The 27,378-nt window shown below is 51.5% G+C and overlaps 1 protein-coding gene across 2 annotated transcripts in view; it reads left to right on the forward strand.

Annotated features, from left to right (window-relative positions):
* The window catches only part of SLC43A1 (solute carrier family 43 (amino acid system L transporter), member 1), a 30,117-nt gene extending 5,910 nt beyond the window's left edge, over positions 1–24,207 (forward strand). For both annotated transcript variants that reach the window (XM_011998687.1, XM_011998686.1), the window contains exons 3-15: positions 8,468–8,645; positions 8,754–8,809; positions 8,944–9,020; positions 11,926–12,018; positions 13,632–13,765; positions 15,656–15,834; positions 17,607–17,753; positions 17,843–17,881; positions 18,115–18,253; positions 19,674–19,815; positions 20,076–20,149; positions 21,860–21,983; positions 23,486–24,207. In XM_011998687.1, coding sequence (XP_011854077.1) covers positions 8,468–8,645; positions 8,754–8,809; positions 8,944–9,020; positions 11,926–12,018; positions 13,632–13,765; positions 15,656–15,834; positions 17,607–17,753; positions 17,843–17,881; positions 18,115–18,253; positions 19,674–19,815; positions 20,076–20,149; positions 21,860–21,983; positions 23,486–23,632 — 1,529 coding nt within the window. In that variant the 3' untranslated portion in view covers positions 23,633–24,207. The remainder of the gene's footprint in view (positions 1–8,467; positions 8,646–8,753; positions 8,810–8,943; positions 9,021–11,925; positions 12,019–13,631; positions 13,766–15,655; positions 15,835–17,606; positions 17,754–17,842; positions 17,882–18,114; positions 18,254–19,673; positions 19,816–20,075; positions 20,150–21,859; positions 21,984–23,485) is intronic.
* The last annotated feature ends 3,171 nt before the right edge of the window (positions 24,208–27,378 follow it).

Here is a 27,378-nt window from a genome sequence, read left to right on the forward strand (position 1 = left end):
TTAGCCAGGATGGTCTCGATCTCCTGACCTTGTGATCCGCCCGTCTCGGCCTCCCAAAGTGCTGGGATTACAGGCGTGAGCCACGGCGCCCGGCCTGTGTTTTCTTTCTTTCTCTTTTTTTTTTTTTTGAGATGGAATCTCGCTCTGTCGCCCAGGCTGGAGTGTAGTGGCGTAATCTTGGCTCACTGCAGCCTCTGCCTCCTGGATTCAAGCAATTCTTCTGCCTCAGCCTCCTGAGTAGCTGGGACTACAGGCGCCCATCACCACGCCCGGCTAATTTTTGTATTTTTAGTAGAGACAGGGTTTCACCATACTGACCAGGATGGTCTCAATCTCCTGACCTCGTGATCCACCTGCCTTGGCCTCCCAAAGTGCTGGGATTACAGGTGTGAGCCACCACACCCGGCCTGTGTTTTCGTAGAGTTTGGTAGTTTTAACTATTATAGTTAGATCCTTGATCCATTTTGAGTTGATTTTGTATATAGTGTGAGATATCTACCGGGTGTTGTAAATTGCCCAGAAGTGGGTATGCTTCTAAGTCTGGCTCTTAGGGATTACTAGAGGTGACCACAGTGAATTCCTCTCTTTTTCTCAGAATTAATTTCTCTTCTCTTCTCTCTTCTGTCTTCTCTCTTCTCTCTTCTCTCTTCTCTTCTCTTTCGACAGAGTCTCTGTCACCCAGGCTGGAGTGCAATGGCTTCCTCAGTGCAACCTCTGCCTGCTGGGTTCAAGCAGTTCTCCTGCCTCAGACTCCTGAGTAGCTGGTATTACAGGCATGTACCACTATGCTTGGCTAATTTTTGTATTTTTAGTAAAGATGCAGTTTCACCTGTTGGCCAGGCTTTTCTGAAACTCCCGGCCTCAAGTGATCCATCCGCCTCTACCTCCCAAAGTGCTGGGATTACAGGTGGGAGCCACTGTGCCCAGTCCTTTTCTCAGAATTTATTTGTTTTTTTTTTGTTTTGTTTTCTTTTTGAGATGGGGTCTCACTCTGTCAGCCAGGCAAGAGTGCAGTGGTGCGATCATTGCTGCAGCCTCGAACTTCTGTACTCATGTGATCTTCTCATCTCAGCCTCCTGAGTAGCTAGGATTACAGATGTGTGCTTCCATACCTGGCTAATTTTTTAAATTTTCCAGGACTTATTTGTCCATTCTTGCAAAGTAGGGTACAACATGCCTATCTCTACCTGCCTCTCTTCCCTTCAAGGGACCCCAGCCTAAATCCTTGAGGCTGTCGGGCTGACTGCGGGTGCTGTTCCCTGATCGGCCTCAGTCATGCTGCATGATCAAAAGTGTCTGCTTTCTGCTTCTTGGAACTTTGTTCACTTTGGGTGTCAGTCTTCCTCTATAGTGTCCCAAGAACATAGACCAGGAATCAATGTTGCCATAGTGTGTGGCAAGAGGCAGGCTTCCAACTCCGCTATGTGCTCTTGGGTGATTGAAGCCAGTTACTTAATTTTCTTTTTCTTTCTTTCTTTCTTTCTTTTCTTATCTCGCTCTGTTGCCCAGGCTGGAGTGTAGTGGTGCGATCTCACCCCACTGCAACCTCCGCCTCCCAGGTTCAAGCGATTCTCCTGCCTCAGACTCCCGAGTAGCTGGGACTACAGGTGCATACCACCACGCCTGGCTAATTTTCGTAATTTTAGTAGAAATGGTGTTTCACCATATTGGTCAGGCTGGTCTCGACCTCCTGACGTCAGGTAATCCAACTTCCTTGACCTCCTAAAGTGCTGGGATTACAGGCATGAGCCACCGCACCGGCACTTAATTTTCTTAATACCTCAATTACCCCATATGGTAAAATGGGGCCAATAATCCCTACCTTATAGCGCTGTGAAATGAAATGAGAGGAAGCAGATAACATTTCAGACTACAGATGGGATTGTTACTACCTTCTGGACCTGGCTTTGCTGTTATTTGCATATGAGCTTATCTTCTTTGGATCTCCATTCTTTCCGAGTCTATAAAACAAACTGGACAATTATCAACCTTTCTCCCAAAGAACAGTGATGTAAGGATCAAATGATGTCATTTAACAAAAATATAAAGAGTCCAACAAATGAGGAACTCATTATTATTATTACAATTATTATTATTTTAGAGATGGGATCTTGTTCTCTTACCCAGGCTGGAGTCCAGTGGTACAAACACGGCTCAGTGCATCTTCGGCCTCCTGGATACAAGTGATCCTTAGGTCTCATCCCCCTAAGTAGCTGGGACCACAGGCATGTACCACCATGCACGGCTAATTTTTTATTTTTTATTTTTATTTTTTGAGACAGTCTTGCTTCGTCACCCAGGCTGGAGTGCAGCAGCGCAATCACTGCTCACTGTAACCTCCGCCTCTCAGTTTCAAGTGATTCTCCTGCCTCAACCTCCCGAGTAGCTGGGATTACAGGCCTGTGTCACCACGCCTGGCTAATTTTTTTGTATTTTTGGTAGAGATGGGATTTCATCATGTTGCCCAGGCTGGTCTTGAACTCCTGGCCTCAAGTGATCCACCTGTCTTGGCCTCCTAAAGTGCTGGGATTATAGGCATGAGCCTCTACGCCCAGCCTCGGCTAATTCTTTATTTTTATTTTTCTGTAGAGACAGGTTCTCACTATGTTGTCAGGGCTGGTCTTGAACTCCTGGGCTCAAGTGATCTTCTCACCTCAGCCTCCCAAAGTGCTGGGATTACAGATGTGAGGCACTGTGCCTGGCCTGGAACTCACTGAAGCATTCACTAGTATCGGCTTTGGGGTTACCTGGCCGCATCCTCTGACCTGCCTATAAGGGTATTACAGCTAACAGAGCCTCTGTTTCTCAGAATTTAGGCAGAGGCAGTTCAATTTATCACAAACTATATCCAGCATAAGTGCCCAAATAAAACAATTGCTAAAGTTCTTTAGGCATTTACTATTTGTTAGTTAGATATTTAGTACTCACTACAAATCTGTGATACAGATATTTTTATTATTAACCCCATTTTACAGAAGAGAAACCTGAAGCTCAGAGATGCTAAGTAACTTGTGCGAGGTCACACAGCTAGTAAATAAAGGGTGGAGTAAAGATTCAGTTTCACACTGGACTCCAGAACTTTTCTACTGGGACTCATGGGAATAGTGTGGATGTTCCCGACCTCCAATGGTCCAGGGCTGTCCTGGGGGAATCCAGCCATAGACAAGAGACCAGCGAGAGCCCAATCCTAAGATTTTGTTGTTGTCATTTGTTTGTTTTTGAGACATGGCCTCACTCGGTCACCAGGCTGGAGTGCAGTGGCATGATCAATGCTCACTGCAACCTTGACCTCCCAGGCTCAAGCAATCCTCCCACCTCAGCCTCCTGAGTAGCTTGGACTACAGGTGCACACCACCACACCTGGCTAATTTTTAAATTTTATTTGATTAATTTATTATTATTTTTTGAGACAGGATATCACTTTGTCACCTAAGCTGGAGTGCAATGGTGTGGTCTCAGCTCATTGCGGCCTCCACCTCCCAGGTTCAAGTGATCCTCCCACCTCAGCCTCTGGAGTAGCAGAGACTACAGGTGTGCACCACTATGCTCAGCTAATGTTTTTATTTTTTGTATAGATGGGGTCTCACTATGTTGGCAGGGTTAGTCTCAAACTCTTGGACTCAAGCGATCCTCCTGTCTCGGCCTCCCAAAGTGCTGGGATTATAGGCATGAACCACCACCCAACCCCTAAGGTGTTTTTGCTGAATGTGACCTTGTCTGAGGCAGGAAAGGGAAGCATCATGGGGTTAGGAAAGGAACGGTAAGCAGGGAGACAAAGAAAATGGGATCATTTTGTGAGTGTTCGCTGTGCGTGTATGTGTGACAGTTCTCAGAGCCAGCCTCTCAGGTAGTTGAGACCACTGTCCCCATTTCCCAGATGAAATAATGGAGCCTCAGAGAGTTTCTGCAGCACAGCTAGTGGAATTAGAATTTGAACCCAGCTCTTCCAGACTCCAGATGCTTCACAACCATCCCATTTTCCATTGTTTCCTAGACCTAGTCATTTGCAGTTCACCTTCATGATTTTACCATTTCTATGTGCCATAGCTACTGTTATTTACTAATAATTCCTTTTGAATCAGTCTACTTAAAAAAAATAGCTTCATTCTAAAGTGTAATATTCTTGGAATATTGAGTTAGCTGTTACCCACCCCCACAAGTTATACATATACATATATGTTTCTCATACATATATATGTACATATATACATTGTTTTTTATTTTATTTTGTTATTTTATTTTTTATGTTATTTTATTTATTTTATGTTATTTTGTTATTTTATTTTATTTTTTTTGTTAGTTAGTTTTTTTAGATGGAGTCTCTCTCTGTAGCCCAGGCTGGAGTGCAGTGATGTGATCTCAGCTCACTGGAACCTCTGCCTCCCAGGTTCAAGTGATTCTCCTGCCTCAGCCTCTGGAGTAGCTGGGATTACAAGCACCCACCATCACACCCAGCTAATTTTTATATTTTTAGTAGAGACGGTTTCACCATGTTGGCCAGGTGGGTCTTGAACTCCTGATCGCAAGTGATCCACCTGCCTTGGCTTCCCAAAGTGCTGGGATTACAGGTGTGAGCCACTGCGCCTGGCCAATGTATGTTTTAAATAAACATTCAAATAACAATTAACTATGAAACCTTAAAAACTGCTCCATGTTACTTCCTGAACCCATCTTGAGTGCCTACATGCTGTGCATACCACATATTAGGAAACACTGCTTTCCCTGGCTTCGAATCCCATCCTATGCTTTGCTTTATTTGTCTGTAAATGTTGGGGTGGGGGGTTGATACCAAAGACCTTTTGTTTTTTTTTTTGAGATGGAGGTCTCACTCTGTCGCCCAGGCTGGAGTGCAGTGGTGTGATCTCAGCTCATTGTAAGCTCCGCCTCCCGAGTTTACACCATTCTCCTGCCTCAGCCTCCCGAGTAGCTGGGACTACAGGTGCCCGCCGCCACGTCCAGCTAATTTTTTTTTTGTATTTTTTTAGTAGAGATGGGGTTTCACCGTGTTAGCCAGGATGGTCTCGATCTCCTGACCTTGTGATCCGCCCGCCTCGGCCTCCCAAAGTGCTGGGATTACAGGCTTGAGCCACCGCGCCCGGCCCCGCCGAAGACCTTTTCTGTTGTCATTAACATGGACACAGCTCTAAGAGGTCTTGGCATCTTGGGCTGGTTCCCCTCTTAGTTCAGAATCTGGATTTTATCCAACTACTCAGAGTGATCAAGCCTTATGAATGAACTCATTGGTGAAACTCATAAAAGGCTGATCCATAAAACAGGAATGAATGTATGAATTGACACTAAGTCATTAGCAGTTCATGGGACTGGATTCTCCTTTAGTGGAAGAGCACGTGTCCTTTCTGGCACTGACGTGTACTTGAGAAACTTACTAAGCAAACTGGCCCATGTAACACAGAGGCCCTTAGGTGCAGTGGAAAACTGTTGACTTTGGAGATTATCTTGACTTTGAATCTGAGCCTGCCTGTTAAAAGCTGGGTAACTGAATTGCTTTGCATCTTGGATCTTTTACCGTTTATAAAATGGGGACCATTGTACTCACCTTTTAGGGTTGTTGCAAGGTTTAAATGGGATTCTCTATAGAAAACACTAGCACAAAGTAGGTGTTAATTTGCATGCTAGTGGGATTGTTTGTGAGGGAAATTGTCATTTGATTATCAAACACTTAGGAGCAGGAACAGTGTCTAATTCAGGGACTGCAAATAAAAATGCCAGTTGGGGCCAGGCATTTGCAAATAATTGGGTAAAGCAGGGCAGGTGTAGGATAGCAAATGTATGGGAATTAAAAGAGAGGTGAGGACGGGTATGACCTTGAGAAGGCAAGCCCTGGCAAAAAGGATGGCCTCCACTCAGCTACAGTCATGCCCAGATCTTCTGACTTTTTAAAGAGAAGCCAAAAATCTGGATTTTTATGTGATAACTCCTGAATTTAAACTGGCACCCAATTATAATTTACAACACCATAAGGATGGATCAACATTGCCAACCAAGCAAAACATGAGTGGGGGCCATTGCTGGTCACCCGTGTGCAGCTTCTGGTCTAAATCATTTTTGCATTTCTTCTTGCTTTACACATTGTCCCAACACAGTGCTGGTGTATAGTAAATATCTAGTGAGTGGGTGTAGAGTGAATAAACCAATGCAGATAAACCTGTAGAGAGGCCGGGCACAGTTGCTCATGTCTCTAATCCCAGCACTTTGGGAGGCCCAGGCAGGCAGATCACTTGGGCCCAGGAGTTCGAGACCAGCCTGGGCAACATGTCGAAACCCCGTCTCTAGAAAAAATACAAAAACTAGCCAGATGTGGTGGCGTGCACCTGTAGACACACCTACTCGGGAGGCTGAGGTGGGGGTATCACTTGAGCTCGGGAGGTCAAGGCTACAGTGAGCTTGGAAGTCAAAGGCGCAATGAGCTGTAATTGCACCATTGCACTCCAGTCTGGGTGACAGAGTGAGACTCTGTCTCAAAAAAAAAAAAAACAACGCCTGTAGAGAAATGAACAGTGATCACAAAGATCACTAAATTATAGGGCTAGCCTGATACCCAAAGGCTGTGTGGTCCAACCCCCTAAGTGCTTCCTGGAGGTGTCTGAGCACTTTCCCCACCTCCTTGGCAGCTGGTACTAAAGAAGACTCTCTGTTGCCCAGGACGGTTCCTTCCCTGGTTGGTCAGCACTCAGGATCTGCCAGGCCTTTGTGTTCTTCCTTATGTTAACACACAGATCCCTTTACCCTTACTCTTCTGCCGCCTGCACGCCCTTTGGATACGTAAAGTCAGGTTGTTTTCACCACTGAGGGCAGATGTTCTATACCACCCCCTTGTATCCAGGCATTGTCACATCCCCTTTTCCCCTTGTTGGTTTTTTTGTTTTCTTTTTCTTCTTTTTTTTTTTTTTTTTTTTTTTTGAGACAGGGCCTTGCTCTGTCACCCAGGCTGGAGTGCAATGGTGTGATCACGGCTCACTGCAGCCTTGACCTCCCGGGCTCAAGCAATCCTCCCACCTCAGCCTCCCGGGTAGCTGGAACTACAGACATGCATCACCATGCTCGGCTAATTTTTAAAATACGTTTTGTAAAGACAAGGTTTCCCAGTGTTGCTCAGGCTGGTCTTGAACTCCTGGGCTCAAGAGATGCACCCACCTTGGCCTCCCAAGGTCCTGGGATTACAGGTGTGAGCTGCTGCACCTGGCCTGGTTTGTTCTTTTAGCAGCGCCTGTCACTCTAGAGCTGAGAACTTCCTGTCTCATGCAGTGTGGATGCCCAGCTCCTAGAGTACGTGCTTACCACATGACCCACCAGGAGGGTCAGCTACCCCTTCGTCAGATCCTTCAGGAGCACTTTCTCTGGGCCAGGCACTGTGCAAAGCTCTTTGTTTACTGTCTCCAGTTGAATCCTCCTAACCAGGTCATGGGTTAGGCATTCTTTGGTCCAGTTTACAGACAAGGAGGAAGTTACTGGGTCAAGGGGCACAGCTAGTAAGGCTGGTGGTGGGAATTCAGACCCTGGTCTGTCTGCCTGCCCCAGGTGTACCCAGAGTTTGCCCTTGGCAATGCTGCCAAGTGACAAATTGGAGGCCTGGGGCAGCCATCTCATGTCTCACTGAGCACTGAGCAAAGCGAAGCAACCCTTTATCTCCTATCACTAGCTTTTCTCCTTAGCTTGTCACAACTCCGAGTTGGCGGTTTACCGTTAAGGACAAGTCCTCCAGGTGGACTTTTAGAGGGGACTGGAGGGCAGTGACTGGTCCTCGTTCTGTACCTCAGCTATCACCTGGGGAATGGGATAACTGTATTAACTGACTCATGGGGCTGTTATGTTTAGAACAGTGCCTGGAACACAGTTAAGTGCTCAGTAAGTATTAGTAATTCTTTTTCAGACTATCATTTATCGGGAAAGCGTCCTCTAAGTTTTAGTGAATTCTTTCTAAATGTCTTTTTTTTTTTTTGTATTTAGAGATGGGGTTTTACCGTGTTGCCCAGGCTGGTCTCAAACTTGTAGGCTCAAGCGATCTCTGCCTGTCTCAGCCTCCCAAAGTGGTGGGATTACAGGCATGCACTACTGCGCCTGGCCATTTTAATGAATTCTTGTTATAGCCATTAGAGCACCACTCACTGCCTTTGCCTTTAGATATGGGGGCACTTCTTGTTGGGGGTCCACAGCCCCCTAAGCTTGGACGCTGAGTGCATATTACAACTTGGTAAATACTTTTATGTCCAGTATTTCATTTGAGCTAGTTGAAGCCTCAGGCCGTGTGTGTGCAAGACTCTCCCAGGGTCAGGTACTAACTGCTGCCATTTCTGGAGCAGCCCCGTCAGAGGAGATGTGACTCTAGGGTACCCCTAAAGGCACCTGGCATGGGATTCGAAAGCAGGTCCCCTGACTGCAGGCTGCTGTCTCCTGTGCCCAGCTGTTCCTGTTGTCATGTGCTGAGCCCTCCCTTTCCCCTCCTCAGCTGAGAACAGCACCAACAGCACCCAGGAAGAGCAGCGCAGGTGGCCGGGCTGTGACCGGCAGGATGAGATGCTCAACCTGGGCTTCACCATCGGTTCCTTTGTGCTCAGTGCCACCACCCTGCCATTGGGGATCCTCATGGACCGCTTTGGCCCTCGACCCGTGCGGCTGGTTGGCAGGTGAGGTGGCTGGGCTATGGGGAACTGGAGGACAGAGACCATGCTGCAGGGGAAGGGGAGGGGAGGCGCTCACAGGCCAACCCCTTGCCCTTCCCTGTGTCTCCACAGTGCCTGCTTCGCTGCGTCCTGCACCCTCATGGCCCTGGCCTCCCGGGACGTGGAAGGTGAGCTGTCTGTCCTCTTGTGGCTCCACAAGAAAAGAATGGGTGGGATGAAGGTGGATGTTTACCCCAGCTCCTGCCCTTGGCTTCCCACAGCTCCCCAAATGCCCTCATCTGCCGCTTTCAACCCTTTCCAGTTCTGTCTCCATTGATATTCCTGGCGCTGTCCCTGAATGGCTTTGGTGGCATCTGCCTAACGTTCACTTCACTCACGGTGAGTGTTACAGGCCTGGCCTGGCGGCAGAATTCCCCCGAGTGGGGTGAGGGCAGAGTGAGTGGGCTGGGGGAGGGGCCTGTGGACGCAGATCACTAGATCAGGTGGATGTGTGGAGAAACTGCAGGGTGGCTGCAAAGAGCAGGTGTGAGGCTGTGCGTGTGTGGATGAGGCTGTGTGTCAGGCTGTATGTTAATGTGTGTGTTTGTGTGTACAGAGCCCATGAATGTCTATGGAGCTCTGTTCTAGGTCCTGGATTACAGCACTGTCAGGACTGACCACGTCATCCTCCCCGCTGGAGGTTACCTTTTGGGGGTGAGGGGCACAGACAACCGAATAAACAAGTAAACTAATAAATTATGTCAGTAGTCATAGGTGCTGGGAAGAAAATAAAACTGGGTAATGATCGTGAGGGGGAGCGAGCAGCTTGAGACAGCGTGTGCATGCTTGCCATGCCGTGGGAGAGTGGGTGTGTGACCCTGTCCCTGTAAAAGCCATGAGTTGGTAGGTGTGTTTGTGAGTGTACCAGCTTGAACCATATGAAACTGTCGACACTTCATCGTGCACGTGGCTTGACCTATTATTACATGTGGTGAGTTGTGTATGTGTGTTGTTCTAAGTGTGTTTATTTATGTGAGTGTGTACACGCGTTAAAGGCTTAGGAGTGTCGGGAGGGTGGAGGGGAAGGGTCCTGGCTGGGCTGGCTTGGACTGTTTCTCTCTGAGAAGGGCTGCCTGACCGGGTGGTTTTGGCTGAATTTCACCTCGCCCCAGCAGCCGCCTTTAATTCCAACCGGGAGCATTTCACAACTCTCAAGGAAGGAAGCGGATCCCTTTCTCCCCGCCCCTCAGCGCAGCCCCTTCTCCCTGCTGTGCAACTTGGCCCAGGGCCCTAAATCCCTTCTCTCTGGGGCTTGGCCTCAGACCCTCCGTGGCTGCCGGGTGGGGCTTGACCAGCGGCTCCTTCCCGCTATATCCCCGCCTCCTGTAACCTCCAGCCAATGGCAGGGTCCGGCGCCGGCGCCGCCCCTCAGCCGCTCCCCGCTCCCTCCGGCCGGCCCCGCCCCCTGGGCCGCTGCGCTTGGCCTAGACTTGGACCAGCACGTATGGTGCTGCGTCCTGCGGGCCCAGCTGCTGTTGCCACGCGGGCTGCAAGGCTGCCAGCCCGGGGTTATCCGGCCGGCCTCGCTCTACCCACGGTACCGGGCGGAGACAGCGTTTGTGGCCCCTTGGAGGGGAGAGGGCCCTGCCCTCTCCAGGCCTGGCACCCTTCCCTGGCGTCCTTGGCAGCGGTGCCTCACAGATGCAGGGTGCAGGAAAACCTCTGCCTGAGTGGGTAGAGGTTTTTCCTGAGCCAGCCACTTCGGTAGGAGGGGGAAGGAGAATTTAGTTATCTTCTGTGTTTAAACACTTTTTTTTTTTTTTTTTTTTGAGACGCACTCTCGCTGTGTCGCCCAGGCTGCAGTTCTGTGGCGCGATCTCGGCTCACTGCAACCTCCGCCTCCCAGGTTCAAGCAATTCTCCTGCCTCAGCCTCCCAAGTAGCTGAGACTACAGGCGTACGCCGCCACGCCTGGCTAATTTTTTTGTATTTTAGTAGAGACGGGGTTTCACCGTGTTGCTCAGGCTGGTTGCGAACTCCTGAGCTCAGGCAATCCACCTACCTCGGCCTCCCAAAGTGCTGGGATTACAGACGTGAGCTCCCGCGCCCGGCCTAAACGCCTTCTTTACCAGAGCTATTGAGGCCTCCCTTCAGAGTCTCAGTTTCCCCCTCTGTGGAATGGGTTTAGGCTTTGTACGAATCCTAAGGTCCTTCTCAGCTGTGGGATCTAGTGACTCGGGGAGGATGGTGGGGCCAGAGGAGGGTGTGTGCGAAGGGCATCCTGACTTTGCCTTCCCCTGCCCTGAGGGCTTGGCTGAGGCAGGTGAGCGGAACACATGATCAATTAAATTCTCTCCTGGTGGGGGTTCTGACCCTGCTGTGCGTCAGAGCCACCTCCTCTGGAGACTTGGTCTGCCCTGCCTCCATTCCCTCCCTTACTTCCACCCTCACTTCCCAGGACGTGATTTGTCCTGATTAAGCAGAAACTGGGCTGGGATGCCAACCGAGAGGGTTAAGAGGCACCGCCTATTACCGGGACACAGCCATGGTCACAGCCTTGGGTTAGGGCTGGGACAGTCTAACAATGGGGAGAAAGCCATTAATGTGCTCTGTGAACTTGAGTACACTTTTCCTCCCTGGGTGTCAATTTTCTCATGTAAAATGGGTTGGATAAGATCACTGTTTCTTTCTTTTCTTTTCTTTTTTTTGGTGGGTGGGGACATAGTGTCCCTGTGTCACCCAGGCTAGAGGGCAGTGGAGTGATCTCAGCTCACTGCAACCTCCACCTCCCAGGTTCAAGCGATTCTCCTGCCTCAGCCTCCCGTGTAGCTGGGATTACAGGTGCCTGCCACCATGCCCAGCTAATTTTTGTGTTTTTGGTAGAGATGAGGTTTCACCATGTTGTCCAGGCTGATCTTGAACTCCTGACCTCAGGCTTCCCGCCAGCTTCCCGAAGCGCTGGGATTATACGCGTGAGCCACTGCGCCCAGCCCAGATCAGTGTTTCTTAAGCACCTATTCCATGCGTTGTTCAGAGGTGTTACGTAACAAACTTGGGAAATCTGGGATTAAACAAAATTAACACAGTGTCTCTCTGAGGGGTGTCTGGGAGCCTTTTTGAAGCTAAAGTGCACTGTGAGTGTGTAGGCAGGGGGCAGAGTACAGTTTCCCACATTGATTTTTCTGTTTGTTTTGCCTTGGGGCTTTGCTGCTGCGTCTCCCGGGGCTGTTGTATGGAGCAGGGCTGGGAACGCTGGGCGAGGGTCAGGGTGTCCCCACCTCATGGGTGCTGCTTTCCCCCCTCAGTTGCCCAACATGTTTGGGAACCTGCGCTCCACGTTAATGGCCCTCATGATTGGCTCTTATGCTTCTTCTGCCATCACATTCCCAGGAATCAAGGTATGGAGCTGCTTGGGGGGCCAGTGAGGCCACCTGGGTTTTCTTTTTGTCTTGACACAAGAACTGGGTGGGGCTGAGTGAGCAGCAGCTAGTGCTGACCCACGGGTCTGACTTCTGTGCTCTCCTTTCTCTGTCATCATCCCAGTGCAGGCCTTCCCCGTCTCTCCTGGGCCAAGACAAGCTTTCTCAGCTGGTCTCCCTGCCTCTGATTCTTTTTCTTTGTAATCTGTCACTCACATGACTTCCAGAAGGATCCCAGATGGGGAACTGGCTCACACACTGCGGAAAAACCTTCAGTGGTTTAGCTTCACCTACAGAATCAAGTCTAGCCCCTTCACACGCATTCAAGGTCCCTGATTCGCTGGCTTTATTCAGCCTTTGGGGCCACATTTTTCCACACCTTCCAGAGAGGCTGGGTGGTTTGGTCCAAGGTCACAAAGTGAGTTTATGCCAGGCTGGATCCTGGACAGGTCAACCTGGTGTCCCTGGAAGCCAGGAGACCAAAGTTTTAGCTCAGTGCAAATGGGGGCCCCTATTTCCTCTGTCAAATATCAAAGCACCCTTTGACTGAGCCATGCCATGCTCCTCAACCTCCACTGTGGGCAGTACCAAACTGCATACCGTTTTGCACTTTACAAAGAGTACCAAAGAAGGTACTTCTGCTCAGTGTCTCCAAAGGAGTTTGAGAGAGCGCATGGGTAGGGGGCCATCAGTTGTTCTGGTGGGCAGGCATGGAGGGTGGGCAGTTCTCCCTTCTTTTCAACTGAAGTAGTGTTTGAGGAGCCAGATCTTACCTCCACACATTTGGGTGTGTGGCGCTTTGAAGCTCTGTCCTGCCCCTAGCGAGGAAGAAGCCCCAAGGTCCAAGACTGCAGAGAAAAAGGTTTGAGCAGGAGCCTAAGGGGAGAGCAGACATTAGTCATCCTGTTCACATGGCATGGGGAGGAGGAGAAAACAGAAGGTCTTCTCTGTGCACCAGCTTCTTCCATAAGAGGGGCTGACGCATTTGCACAGAATCTCATTCAAATGAGAACTTACCTGCCCTGGGGTTGAGAGCCCTTAGGCAGAGCACTTGCATCTCCCTCTCCCCGACCCCCAGTGGTTGCACTGGGAGCACCTGGGAAAGGTGAGATAAGGCTGAGCATGAGCAGTCTGGGTTTGCCTTTTCCCCCGGGGAACGTGCCAGGAAGGGGCAGGATAAACACAGTGAGGCCCAGTAAACCTAGAGTTCTAAGTTTCCTTTGTACATACTATGAAGTGGACATTTTTGTGTGAACATGAACATGAATGTTTGTGGAGTCCTAGGCAAAAATATATGTATCTTTTTAAGATAATGGAAATTTCAGAGACATTTTGAGCCAGTGGCCAGCAGCTTCAGGCTTTGTGGAGACTACTTCATAGCTCTCTAGGGGAGCTCAAGTGAAAAAGAAAGAGGAATGATGGGTCTTCTGAGTCTGACTCTAAACTTCTGGTCTTGGTTTCCTCATCTGCAAATTGGGCACAAGGACAAGGGGAGAAGAGACCTTCTTTAAGGCCTCTGAGGCCTGGGATCTACCTTGGTGGGGTCTGGGGCCAGGCAGTCTCCCCCACGGGCCTGCCCCCTCCTCTCACAGCTGATCTACGATGCCGGTGTGGCCTTCGTGGTCATCATGTTTACCTGGTCTGGCCTGGCCTGCCTTATCTTTCTGAACTGCGCCCTCAACTGGCCCGTCGAAGCCTTTCCTGCCCCTGAGGAAGTCAATTACACGTGAGTGGCTGGAGTGGGCGGAGACTCTCCCTGGGGCAGAGAGGGTGGTCAGGGGTGTGGTGATATGATAGATGGAATTAACTTGGGATTCAGAGAGACCTCAACTTGGACTTCTGCTTGGCAAATCGCTTGAGCCCTCCAAGCTCTGCTTTCTCATCTGTACTGTAAGCCTGTTCCTACCTACCCACAGGTCGCTTTTGTCTGTCTTTTTAGAGGCAGTGTCTTGCTCTCTCACTCAGGCTGGAGGGCAGTGTCTTGGTTCTGGTTCACTGCAGCCTCAAACTGCTGGGCTCAAGCGAACCTCTCCCTCTGCCTCCCGAGGTGCTGGGGTTACAGGCACATACCACCATGCCCAGTTAGTTTTGTAATTTTTTGTAGAGACGGGGCTTACTGTGTTACCCAGGATGGTTTTGAACTCCTGGACTTAAGTGATCCTCCCCACTTGGCCTCCCAAAGTGCCAGATTACAGGCGTGAGCCACTGTGCCCAGCCTCCCATGGGTGTTTTTAAGTGATAGAGTTGGTACATAACAGGTGGTCAAAACATGGTAACTAATTATTTATTTATTTATTTATTTGACAGAGTCTCACTCTGTCACCCAGGCTGGAGTGCAGTGGTGTGATCTCAGTGAACTGCAACTTCTGTCTCCTGAGTTAAAGTGATTCTCCTGCTTCAGCCTCCTGAATAGCTAGGATTACAGGCACGCGCCACCACACCTGGCTAATTTTTGTATTTTTTAGTAGAGACAGGGTTTCACCATGTTGGCCAGGCTGGTCTTGAACTCCTGGCCTCAAGTGATCTGCCTGGCTCGGCCTCCCAAAGTGCTGGGATTACAGGTGTGAGCCACCATGCCCAGCCTATGGTAACTATTTATGTGAGTGCAAAAGTAATTATGGTTTTTGCCATTAAAAGTAATAGGCCAGTTGCGGTGGCTGATGCCTGTAATCCCAGCACTTTGGGAGGCCAAGGAGGGCGGATCACCTGAGGTGGGAAGTTCTAGACTAGCCTGACCAACATGGAGAAATACCATCTCTACTAAAAATACAAAATTAGCTGGGCGTGGTGGTGCATGCCTGTAATCCCAGCTAGTCGGGAGGCTGAGGCAGGAGAATCGCTTAAACCCTAGAGGCTGAGGTTGCAGTGAGCTGAGATCACACCATTGCACTCCAGCGTGGGCAACAAGAGCAAAACCTCCATCTCAAAAAAAAAAAAAAAAGTAACAACAAAATATTGTTTTCATCCTTTCTGGGTTTGGAGATCAGAGTAGGAGGTACCTCAGTAATAGCACTTGATGCCATGTGGTTCCAAAAAGAGGGACATAAAAGAATCCAGCACTCTGCCTTTTGTGGGGCCACCTGAACACCAACTTTTTCCAGCCCCCTATCAGTGCAGCCGAGGCAAGAGGTGATGTTCCCCACCAAGCACATAAGGTGACATTACAGAGCTGACAGTTATGCCAGGCACTGTACTTAGCCCCTATCCCATCCTCAAACAGCTGTATGATGTAGATTCGGTATTAACTCCATTAATAACAAAAGTGCAGGGAACAAAGTGACTTTCCAAAGGTCATGCCATTCAAAGGAGGGTGAATCTTAGGTTGGACACAGGCTGTCTGACTCTGGAGTCTGAGGTCTTAATGCCGCCTCCGCCATAGGAACAGCCCAAGTGAAAAACAGCTGATCCACTCTTCATTTACTTGGCATCTGTGCTAAGCTAGTCCCTGAGCCAAGCTCTGAGCAACAAACCAGGAGCTCTGCATTAGGGAGCTTGCAAGCACGTCAGTGCCGGGTAAGGGGGTGCTGGACACCGCTGGGACGGCGGCCGAGCACTAGGCTGTTGAAGGTGGGCTCTGTGTGACTGGTTCCCTACACTCTGGCCTGACTGCCTGCAGGAAGAAGATCAAGCTGAGTGGGCTGGCCCTGGACCACAAGGTGACAGGCGACCGCTTCTACACCCATGTGACCACCGTGGGCCAGAGGCTGAGCCAGAAGGCCCCCAGCCTGGAGGACGGGTCAGATGCCTTCATGTCGTCCCAGGATGTTCCCGGCACCTCAGAAAACCCTCCTGAGAGTGAGTGGCTGGTCAAGGTGCCGGCCTTGGGGAACAGGGACGGTGGGTCCTCATATTCAGGGAGCCCTCAGGCTTGAGTATTTATTCGCGCCCCTCTTCAGTCCTTACAACATCCCATGATGTAGGTGGGGCGTGCTCTCCATTTACGGATGGGCAAATCAAAGCTCAACTAACTCTGGGCAGTTCAGATTCAGGGTTACCCTGCTGGTTTCCTGGGATGGGGGAGGGAGGAGCTCCTTGTACCCATGGAGTACAAGGGGGATTGGTCTCTGGGCCTGTCGGGTAGCTGGTCTCCTCAGGGCCCCTTGCAACCTCTGAGCTTATTGCATCAGGTGCAGGTAGGCCCACGAGCCTCCTGGCAGGGGTCCTCCACACCTGGCTGGCTTTTGCCCCCTGCTGGTCACAGGAGGAGCTGCAACCTGCCTGGGCTGCTGCTCAGGAGGGACATGAAAATCCCAGGACTGCCAGTTCCATAAGTGGAAGGAGCTCCTTGGAGTCAGTTGAGGGGTTTGAGTCCTGCTCTCCAGTTATAGGCTGTGTGGCTTGGGTAGATCACTTAACCTTGCTCTTGATTTCCTTACCTCTTATACTAGCACTAAAAGCACCCCACAAACTCTAAAGTTAGTTGTGATGACTGAATGACACCATGGATGTGGAAGCTCTCTGTAAAGTGCAAAACGGTGTGCAGTTTGACGGTGGTTACCCCCAGAGCCGATTCTCAGAGGGCGGCATGGCTAAGGGCATGAGCTGGAGTTAGGCTGACCTGCTGCTTCCCACCCTGTGAGCTTGGGCAAGTCATTTAACTTCCTGAGCTGCAGTTTCCTCATCAGTGAAATGTGATAAAGACAGGGTTGTTGTAAGATTGATTAAATGGGATAATAAATGTCAAGTATGTAGTCCATAGTGAGTGCTTCAGAGTTTTTTTTGTTTCTGTTTTTTTTTTTTTTTTTGAAATGAAGCCTCGCTCTGTTGCCTAGGCACACAATCTTGGCTCACTCCAACTTCCACCTCCTGGGTTCAAGCAATTCTCCTGCCTCAGCCTCCCAAATAGCTGGGACTACAGGCGTGCACCACCACACCCGGCTAATTTCTGTATCTTTAGTAGAGATGAGGTTTTACCATGTTGGCCAGGCTGGTCTCAAACTCCTGACCTCATGATCCTCCTACCTCAGCCTCCCAAAGTTTTGAGATTACAGGTGTGAGCCACCGTGCCCTGCCAGTTTTGTTTTTTGTAAAAATAGACAGGGTCTTGCTGTTGCCTAGGCTGGAGTGCAGTGGTACAATCATAGCTCACTGCAGCCTTGACCTCCTGGGCTCAAGCGATCCTCCTGCCTCAGCCTCCTGAGTAGCTGGGAATACAGGTGTGCACCACCATGCCTGGCTAATTATATATATACTTTTTTTTTTTTTTTTTTTAATTTTAGAGATAGGATCTCGCTATGTTGACCACTAGGCTGGTCTTGAACTCCTGGGCTAAGTGATCCTCCTACCTCTGCCTCCCAAAGTGTTGGGATTACAGGCTTGAGCCATGGTGCTCAACTGAGTCATTTTTACCACACAAAGCATAGGACATACATCCAGAGGGCACCTAAAAATGTTCTGAGCTGAGCAGGAGCCTGCAGGCAAGTGAATCTGAACTTTCCCGTCTTTGAAGAAACCAGTCCCTCTCCAAAGTCACATAGTGTCACTCCCCTCAAGAACTGCATGAGCTGGGACAATCAGAGGGCAGTGGAAGGTCTGGGGCTCAGGGGCGCCCCCTGCTGTCTCCCCAGGGTCCGTCCCCTTCCGCAAGAGCCTCTGCTCCCCCATTTTCCTGTGGAGCCTCCTCACCATGGGCATGACCCAGCTGCGGATCATCTTCTACATGGCTGCCATGAACAAGATGCTGGAGTACCTTGTGACTGGAGGCCAGGAGCATGGTGAGGCACCGCTGAGGCCCCTGGGGATTGGGGGCACAGGAGGGTCACCCTGGCTGAGCTCCCCTCACCGTACCTTTCCCTATCCACAGAGATGAATGAACAGCAGCAACAAAAGGTGGCAGAGACAGGTAGGGCGATGAAAGCAGGGCCCTGGCCCACGCCCACCCTGCTGCAACCCGCTTCTCAGGGGGCGGGACTCCTCTAGGCCTGGACCCACCCAGGTAACCCTGGGCATTTGGGGGATGTAAGAGTCTGGGTTCAGAGGAAGGCTATTTTGGTGCTCTCTGGCCTCTGCTGGAAGGGGTGATGGTGTCCACTGAGTGCCAGTTTCTGACCCCACTGCCCTTCCCATCCTGCCCAGTTGGGTTCTACTCCTCCATCTTCGGGGCCATGCAGCTGTTGTGCCTTCTCACCTGCCCCCTCATTGGCTACATCATGGATTGGCGGATCAAGGACTGCGTGGACGCCCCAACTCAGGGCACTGTCCTCGGAGATGCCAGGTGACCGGCCCGTACAGGGATGGTGACAGCAAGTGGTCAGGCAGCGGTCTTCATTTTCTCTGCACGTTTACATCCAGCAGCTCATTTCTTTCTCCTAAGAACCCTAAGAGAGCAGAGGTACCTCCCCATTTTACAAATGAGGAAACCGAGGCTAGGAAGGGACCTGGCTTGCTTAATAATAAGAATAGCTAATGCAGCGTGCTGACTGTGCACCGCTCGGCACCTTGCCTTGTTTAGTCCTACAACACCTCTCTGAGGTAGGTACATTAATATCTCCATTTTGCGGATGAGGAAACCGAGGTACAGGGTTGCCCATTTAAGTCATTACATTAACATTACATAATGTAACATTCTGTTACATTCTATTATAGGCACAGAATAACCCTGATATACTGTGGAAGGAGACCGCACAAAACAGGGGATACCAGGAGGCAGGATCCTTGGGGGCCATCTTGTTGGCTGGAGACCACCATTGAGGGTTTTGTTTTGTTTTTGAGACAGAGTCTTGCTCTGTCACCCAGGCTGGAGTGCAGTGGCAGGATCTCAGCTCACTGCAACCTCTGCCTCCCAGGTTCAAGCGATTCTCCTGCCTCAGCCTCCCGAGTAGCTGGAGTTCACCATGGAGTCTTGAACCCAGATTCTGTGACTGCTTTTGCTCTTTTTGTGTTCATCCAAACAGTCCCTGTTTATCCTGAGAGGGTGGGAGAAAGAGACTGGGAGAGAAGGAAATCCAGTGGCTTCCCTCCCTGCCAGCAGAGCCTGGCCCTGGCACTGAGCCTTCCTCCTCTACCCTCTGCTCCTCATGGCGAGGGTCCTCTAGCAGGGTCCTTCTGTCCAGGACACATGGACCGCCTGCCCTCACCCCAGCCTACTGACCTGTCTCCTGGGCTGGCCTCAGAGCCCTTGTTTGTGCCAGCGAGAGGAAGCGCTGGACAGTCGGACCAAGCTGCTGTCCCCAGGAGGGCATCTGCTTTTGTCCAGGGCAGGGACAGCTTCCTGAGGACTTCTGATGAGAGACGATGAGAGATGGTGCGAGAGCTTCCCACTTTCCACCTTCCTTCCCATGCTTGGTTCTCAAACCTTCAAGTGTGCATGAGAATCACTTCGTGGGGGGTGTTTGTCCAAATGCAGATCTGCAGATCTCCCTGCTGAGATTCCGGGGGCTGAGATGAGGCCTGTGAATCTGCATGTGAAGAAAGCATCCACTTTGATGCTTGTGTCATTGGGTAGGGGAGCAAAACTTTGAGAAACATGGAGCTAGAAAACATGGGTTTCTATGGGTTTCCCATAGAAACATGAATTTCTATGTTTTCTGCTTGCCTGACATCGAAAGCACATCCGAAGGGGGAGGGGCCAGGCCAAGAACCAGGGAGTCCTGGGAATGTAGAGGCAGCAGCCAGTGACTTCCCGTTCTCCTCAGGGACGGGGTTGCTACCAAATCCATCAGACCACGCTACTGCAAGATCCAAAAGCTCACCAATGCCATCAACGCCTTCACCCTGACCAACCTGCTGCTTGTGGGTTTTGGCGTCACCTGCCTCATCAACAACTTACACCTCCAGGTACCCACCTCCATCCTTCCCTCTCCCTGCCTCCCGAGACTCCTCCAAAGGGATGGTCCACCCAGCACCTGCTTTTCAGGAAGCGCAGTTCTGGTCTTCTGATCTGGATCTATTTTCCGGGTTCTCCAGGAAGTGTTTCTAGTAGATTGGGTTGGCGAGGGGGTAGGAATTGAGGCCCAGTTGGCTTCTTCGCCCTACCCCTCCTTCCTCCAGCCTCCACACACTCTCCTAACCTCTTCACTCTCTCTTTTTGCCTTTAGTTTGTGACCTTTGTTCTGCACACCATTGTTCGAGGTTTCTTCCACTCGGCCTGTGGGAGTCTCTATGCTGCAGTGTGAGTCTGTTCGGCTGAAACGCCTTCCTGAGCTTTGCAACTGTGATCAGAGTACCCCAGGGCAGGGCTGGAAGGGCCCCAGGCATCCCCTAATGCGCCCCTCTCTGAGCCCCTCTGATGGCAGGGAGCTCACTTCCTTAAAGGCAGCCTATCCCGCTGTAATTGACTCCCCCTGTTGGAGTCTTCCCTTAGAGGAAGCTGAAATACCTGGCTTGATGACACTTTAGTCCTAAGTCTGCTGTTTGAAACGGCCCCCAGAGTGGCCTCCCCTCCATGCCCACCCTGAAGAAATTTCCTAAGGGCAGCCATTTGCCTTATAATTTTCCTCTTCATGTTGGGGACATGTTGGACAGTCCCCACTTGCCTGTCTTTTCTGGTTTCCCCTGCCGGCTGCTGAGGGCCTCTCCCCTGTGTATGTGATGGAGTAACAGGACATTACAATAATGATGACAAAATCAGAACCATTATCACGTGCTCCGTTGGTGTAGGCAGTAGGCAGGATCCTGGACCATCACTTCCTGAGTTCAGCCTCACTGCAGCGGTCTCGGCAGAGGGCAGTTCTCTTCCCTTCATCTGCTCAAGCCAGAACCCTGGAGTTTCCTTCATTCTTCGCTTCCCCCACCCTCCACGTTCACTCCATCCTCGGTGCAGCCAGCAGCAGCTCCCACATACCCCAAAGCTGACCCCTCTTGTCACCTCCACTGCTGCCTCTCCAGTCCTAGCCACCAACATCTCTAGCCTGGATTATTGTGGCAGCCTTTAGTCTCCCACATCTGCCCTGGCCCCCCCGCCTCAGTCTATTTTTAACACAGGGGCTGCAGTCACCTGTCAGGACATAAGTCTCTTCACATCACCCTGTGGCCTCCCATCTCATCTGTCTCAGAGTAAAAGCCAAAGGCTTTACTATGGCCTAAAAAGCCCTGCAAGCTCTGGCCTCAGCACTTCACTCCTCTCTAGCTCCCCCTCCTCCCTTGCTCACTCTGCCACAGCCACAGTGGCTTCCTAGCGCTCTGGAAGTCTCTAGTGTGTTCTCTGTTTGGCATCTTTGCATGTACTACTCCCTGTTTCTAGAACATTCTTCTCCAGATATCTGCAAGGTGCCCAGTCTCACCTTCTGTCCTTCAGGTCTTTCCCTGACTGTCCTCTTCTCAGTGAGGCCTCCCTTGGCTGTCCTATGTACAACTGCAACCTCCCTACTGCCCCCTTCTCTGCTCCGCTTTTCTCCTTAGCATTTGTCACTGTCTAACACTCTGCATTTCTCTTGCTTATTGTCTCACTGCCACCTGCTCCATGGGAATGCCACCTCCTCGACGGCAGGAATCTGTTGGCTTGCTTGATCGCGATATCTCCAGCACCTAGAACAGTGCCTGGCACATAGTAGGTTCTCAGCTAAACATTTGTTGACAGAATACAGTGGACAGTCCTGCGAGGTCAGTGCCATCCCTGTTATTAGTGGAGGAGTGGGGCTCAGGAAAGTTGAGCCATTTGCTAATATCACACATCCAGGAGGTGTCAGAACCCAGCTCAGTGGCCCCGAAGTTGCAGCATTTACCCTCAAGGCTGGGGACCAAAGAACCCATGCAAAGAGCTTGAACGCTCAAGCACCACCCTGCCTGGCCAACGGGGATCATGGTGGGGAGGGGATAGGAGAGGTGCCGGCCTGGGCTGGAGAGGACCACACACCCCTGATGCTCCCCATCTCGTGGACAGGTTCCCATCCAACCACTTTGGGACGCTGACAGGCCTGCAGTCCCTCATCAGTGCCGTGTTCGCCTTGCTTCAGCAGCCACTTTTCATGGCGATGGTGGGACCCCTGAAAGGAGAGCCCTTCTGGGTGAGAGCAAGGGTTGGCATGGGGGGAGCAGGAGCCACTCTCCTGGGGGCAGGGGTAGGGCCTTGTATGTGGTGCCATCCCTCACTCATCTCAGCCAGAGGCACCTCAGAGGTCTTTAATCTGCAGGTTCCCAAGTTGTCTGCCTTTTAGAACCCCTCACAGAGTGTAATTCCCCAGCCCCCTGAATCAGGATATCTCAGCCTGACCCTAGGAGTCTGTTTTTGTTTTTAATTTATTGTTATTTTTTATAGAGATGGTGTCTCGCTCTGTTGCCCAGTCTGGAGTGCAGTGGTACAATCACAGCTCACTGCAGCCTCCGACTCCTGGGCTAAAGCGATCCTCCAGCCTCAGCCTTCTGAGTAGCTGGAACCACAGGTGATGGCTACCACACCTGGCTAATTTTTTTTTAAAAATTGTGTAGAGATAAACAGGGTCTTGCCATGTTACCCAGGCTGGTCTTAAACTCCTGGCCTCAAATGATCTCACCTTGGCCTCCCAGAGTGCTGGGGTTACAGGCGTGCGCCACAGTGCCTGGCCTCCTAGGAGTCTGTATTTAATAAACTCCAGGTACTTTGTGAAGTGGCCAGTCCTGACTCTTGGGCCTGTGTTCAGGTACCATTGGTCCAGTCCAGTTCTACCTAGTGTGGGATCCTGTCTCCAGCACCCCTGAAAGGGGCTTCTTCTCTCTTAGCTTAGATACCCTCAGTGGTAGGGCACCCACTCCTGCATGAGGCAGCCCTGCTGCTGTCAGAAAGTCTTTTCCTTACATTGAACTCATCTGCCTCCCTGATGCTGATCTTGCATCTGCCCTGTGGGGCCACCCACACATAAACCCTCCTCCCACAAGAATTGTGATGAAATAACCGCTTCTGTTTACCGAGCACTCGTTATGTGCTAAGCATGATGCATACTTTTTTTTTTTAACTTACATCTTTGCCACAACAGCCCTGAGAAGGAGGCACTCAGTAAGCACTGCCATTATTTGCCCAAAGTCACAAAGTGAGTAATGCAGAGTGGGATGTGAACCGAGTCAGAGCCCGTGTGTCCTGGGCCTTCCAAGCCTTCTGTCTGCCAGGCTGTACCTCCCAGCTCCTTGAACAGTGTCTGAGACCCTCGTCTCGCCACCCTGAACGGGATACCATTGGTTAACATCTGCAAAGGTCAGAGTGGTGAGCCCACAAGGCCCCATTTCTGGAGCAGCCTGACCAGCCCAGACTCCTACAGTGCTGTGCCTTCCTCATACCTACCCAGAGAGGCCCATATGGTGTGGGCACCCACCAGGCCCTGCCACTTGTTAGGCTTGAGCGGTCTCATCTCAGCCACTTTGCAGAACTGCTGAACATTAAGTGAGATACTGGTGGAACAATGACAACACATCATACGTACTAGCTGTATTTATTCTGGCTCAGGACCTGGAGAAAATGGCCACCTTCTCCTCCCTGTGGGAGGCTAAGGGCAGATGAGTACCTACTTGACTCTGTTTCTCTCTCCTTGCCCTAAAGGTGAATCTGGGCCTCCTGCTATTCTCACTCCTGGGATTCCTGTTGCCTTCCTACCTCTTCTACTACCGTGCCCGGCTCCGGAAGGAGTACACTGCCAATGGGATGGGCCCACTGAAGGTGCTTAGTGGCTCTGAGGTGACTGCATAGACTTCTGAGACCAAGGGACCTGCATGACAGGCAATCAAGGCCTGAGCAACCAAAAGGAGTGCCTCATATGGCTTTTCTACCTGTAACATGCACATAGAGCCATGGCCGTGGATTTATAAATACCAAGAGAAGTTCTATTTTTGTAAAGACTGCAGAAAGGAAAAAAAAAAAAAACCTGCAAAAAGGTCCCCCAAAGCAACGCTCCATTGACTGAAGACAGTCCCTGTCCTAGAGGGGTGGAGCCTTCTTCCTCCTTGGGTTGGAGGAGACCAGGATGTGGAGCTGCCTCTTATCTCTTTCTAGGGGTCTGCTTCCTGGTGCCTCTTGGGGGGATCTGCAAACAGGCTATCCCTAAGGTCCCATGTGCCATGAGTATGCACACGTGCATGTGTCTGTGTGTGTGCGAATGTGAGAGAGACACAGCCCTCCTTTCAGAAGGAAAGGGGCCTGAGGTGCCAACTGTGTCCTGGGTTGGGGGTTGAGGGTCGGCCCCTTCCAGGGGCAGGAGGGCGGGTTCCCTCTCTGGTGCTGCTTCTTGCAAGTCTTAGAGGAAATAAAAAGGGAAGTGAGAGACTCGCTGGTGTGCGCCTGTCTTTGGTGGTGGGTGGGGGGTGTCATCCCACACCCCCATCCTTCTTCACCCAGGCTCAGCTGGGCATTAAGTAGGACACTTGGCATGCCAGCCTGTTTGCCTCTGGCTGTCTGGCTCACCTCCCTGTTCGCAACCATGCCCTGCCCTTAGTGCTTGGAGGGAGTCCAGATTCTGCCCCGTACTTCCCGGGATTGGGGTACATCCAGGAAGCTGGCTTTTCTCCATACAGAGGATTAGGACAGAATGCTTTAGAAAGAATGCTAAGGTATGACTCAAACTTTCCCACCATAGCATCCCTAGGGCCTGCCGAAAGTAACTTTTTTGGAGTCTCCTATTTTATCTTAAAACTTTATGCAAATTTTGAGCTTCCTTGTTATACTATATTTACATTTACCTTTAACATTAAAGTGAGGCTTTAAAGTAAATAAATAAAGTGAGGCTTTAAAATTATCTACATCAAGAGAAGACACCATCAGTGAGGACAAGAGATACTGCAGAAAGACGTACCTTATTTATCCAGCCCTGCACCTGCTTGTGTACCTGGGACATAAGCCTCGGAGGTTAGAGCAAGTCCCCGAATGAAGGGAAAACTAACATTGGTTTAGGGTCTGTCTGTTCTACACAGCTATCTCATTTTATCCAAACTATAGCCTAAGAGGTTGGTGGCGTCATTCTTGTCGCTCTAGGAAACAAGCCCAGAGAGTTTAAGGCACACACCCAAGGGCATACAGTGGTAGGTGGTGGAGCTCAATTTGGAACCTCGGCAGTCTGTGGAAAGGACACCTCTGCAGAAAGGAGGTTCCAAGCTTCCAGTTCTCAGCTGCTCCTGGGGCCAAGAGTGACCTCAGAGGCCTTGGCCATCCCCCCACCTCCAAAGGTTGACTTTGTAAGACAGCATTCCAGATACAGTCATTTTCCCTCCCTTTGTCTTTGTTTCTCTTGAGAAGTTAATAAGAGAGCCCGACCCCCCTATTTTCAAATAGGCAAACCTGTCCACAGGGGTCTGGAGACTTGGCAAAGTCACATCGCAGATCCCTGCTGCTGTGAGCCCAGACTCCCGACTTCCAACACTGATTTTTTTTGTTTTTGCAAAGTACAAAATCAGAATTGGACAGCACCCACCAACGGGTTCGGCTGGCTTTCAGTGGGCTTGCCGGGGTCTCTGCACTGTCTGTCTGGGATCCTCACTTTGCGAATAGTCTGGGGAGGCTGAGCGCGAGCCAGGAGCGGGCGGGGGAGGGAGAAGGGGGAAGCGCCACGTTCGCGCCAGGTCCTTGGTGTGCCCAGCAGGCGGCGCTGCGTGGCTGCGGCTGGCGACGAGGGTTGGTGGGGGCGGCGAACCAGGAGGGAAAACCCCTGCCTCTTCCCGGGTCTCGGGCTCCAGAGCCCCTACCTGGTGCTTGCTCTGCCGGTCCTTTAAACTCTCCCTACACCCTCCCCGACCCCTATCCTTGCAAGCGTTATCTGCAGCCTCACCGACCCTCGCAACGGTGGTGGTGGTGGTGGGGGGGTCTCGACGCCTGCCGCTGGCCTGCCGGACCCCGGTGGGAATGGAGGCAGGAATTCCGGCGTCCTAGGAGAAGGGCGTCTGCTCACTCCCCCACTCCCCGGGGCTTGGGGAGGGGGCTGGGCAGGGGCGGAAGCGAGCTGGAGCCGTGTTTGTCGCGGCGCTGCGGAGTGGAACAGATGGCTGGGGAGGGGAGAGGGTGCGTGGCGGGGAGGAGGAGGGGTGCGGGGGCCGGAGGATAGGGAACGAGGAATTTCGATGCCCGGAGTCTCCCAGGAGAAGCCCCCCTCCCCATCTTTTCCCAGAAAGGGGGGCGGATATGCGCCTGCCTTTTTCCCGGAGAGCCCTGGCCTCTGGCCTGTGGCAGACCCTGCCGCGCAATCCTCCGCCCCAGGGCGCGCTCCTCACCCCCAACCCCCCACCGCAGGACGGGGTGGTGGGGTCAGGACCGCGGGAAGCGGCCCGGGTCGCGAGGGTTAATGGGGCCGCCCTCCCAGGGGCGAGGGGGCGGCGGGAAACGGGCTCGGGGTGGGGATGGAGTTCTGGGATCGCAAATAGCAAAGGAGAAACGTGTTAATTGGAGTTTTATGCAGATGAGCTAGGACTTGGGAATGTGGGGTAGAAGGAGGGACAAGGTCGGACTTCGAGGAGCGTTGGTGGGATCTGGCCAGGGGAGTGATTGATGCCTATCCAGATATCTGCGTGTTGAGCCTCCGGGGAGGGCCGCTGGTGCCTGGGGATGAGAGGCTTCCTCTCTGACCCCCGCCCCAGAAACAAGGTGGGGGCTCTCCAAGGGTCTCCACATCCTGGGTCTCAGATCGCCACTAAGAGAGGGCTGGGCGCACCCTGCAAGTGTCTGCTTTGGTTTCTGGCTGCTGACCTGTCTCACCTTGGCTGTGGCCCCCTCCTCCCCGGTCTGGCTTGGTCTCCACTCACTTTGCCTCCTCCATCTGTTATTCCCCACACCTGGCAACACCCTTTCCACTCAGTATTGTCTGAAACCTTTCCCAAGTGTGACCCCTTCCCAGTTTGCATTTTCTTTGAGGCCTGTCTCAAACTTTGGAGTGCTTCATAACCCACCTCCACCTGCTAAAATGCAGATTCCAGGGCCCCGTTAGCTATCTGATTCAGCAGATCCGAGGGGCTCAGGAATCAGCTTCCTACTTAAATCAGATGCAAAAGGCCCCTATTTTGTAGAAACACTGGGCAAGGGATTGGTGGGCTGGAAAGATTGGGCAAGTCTCCTTCGACAGCCCCCAGCCCTCCTCAGTGCTCATCTCTCCACAGGAGAATTCAAACTTTCACCAAGTGTAGTCCTCTCTGCTTCTGTGTGATGGTACCAGGTGTGGAGAAGATGGACAAACGGAAGGAAGGAAGGAAGGAAGGAAGGAAGGAAGGAAGGAAGGAAGGAAGGAAGGAAGGAAGGAAGGAGGGAGGGAGGGAGGGAGGGAGGGAGGGAGGGAAGGAAGGAAGGAAAAAAGGAAGGAAGGAGAGATGAAGGAATGAGTCTGCACCTGGCTCTTCTCTCTCTGAGCAGGGTCTTCCCTTCCTCTCTCCACTGCCCACTTCCCTCCCCTCTGCTAGGGCTTTGCCGTCTATCCTCCTCTCTCACTCCACCAGCCTTGCTCACTTTCTTATCTCCCTGCC

The sequence above is a fragment of the Mandrillus leucophaeus genome, unplaced genomic scaffold (assembly GCF_000951045.1).
Source record: "Mandrillus leucophaeus isolate KB7577 unplaced genomic scaffold, Mleu.le_1.0 Scaffold578, whole genome shotgun sequence".
Lineage (NCBI taxonomy): Eukaryota > Metazoa > Chordata > Mammalia > Primates > Cercopithecidae > Mandrillus > Mandrillus leucophaeus.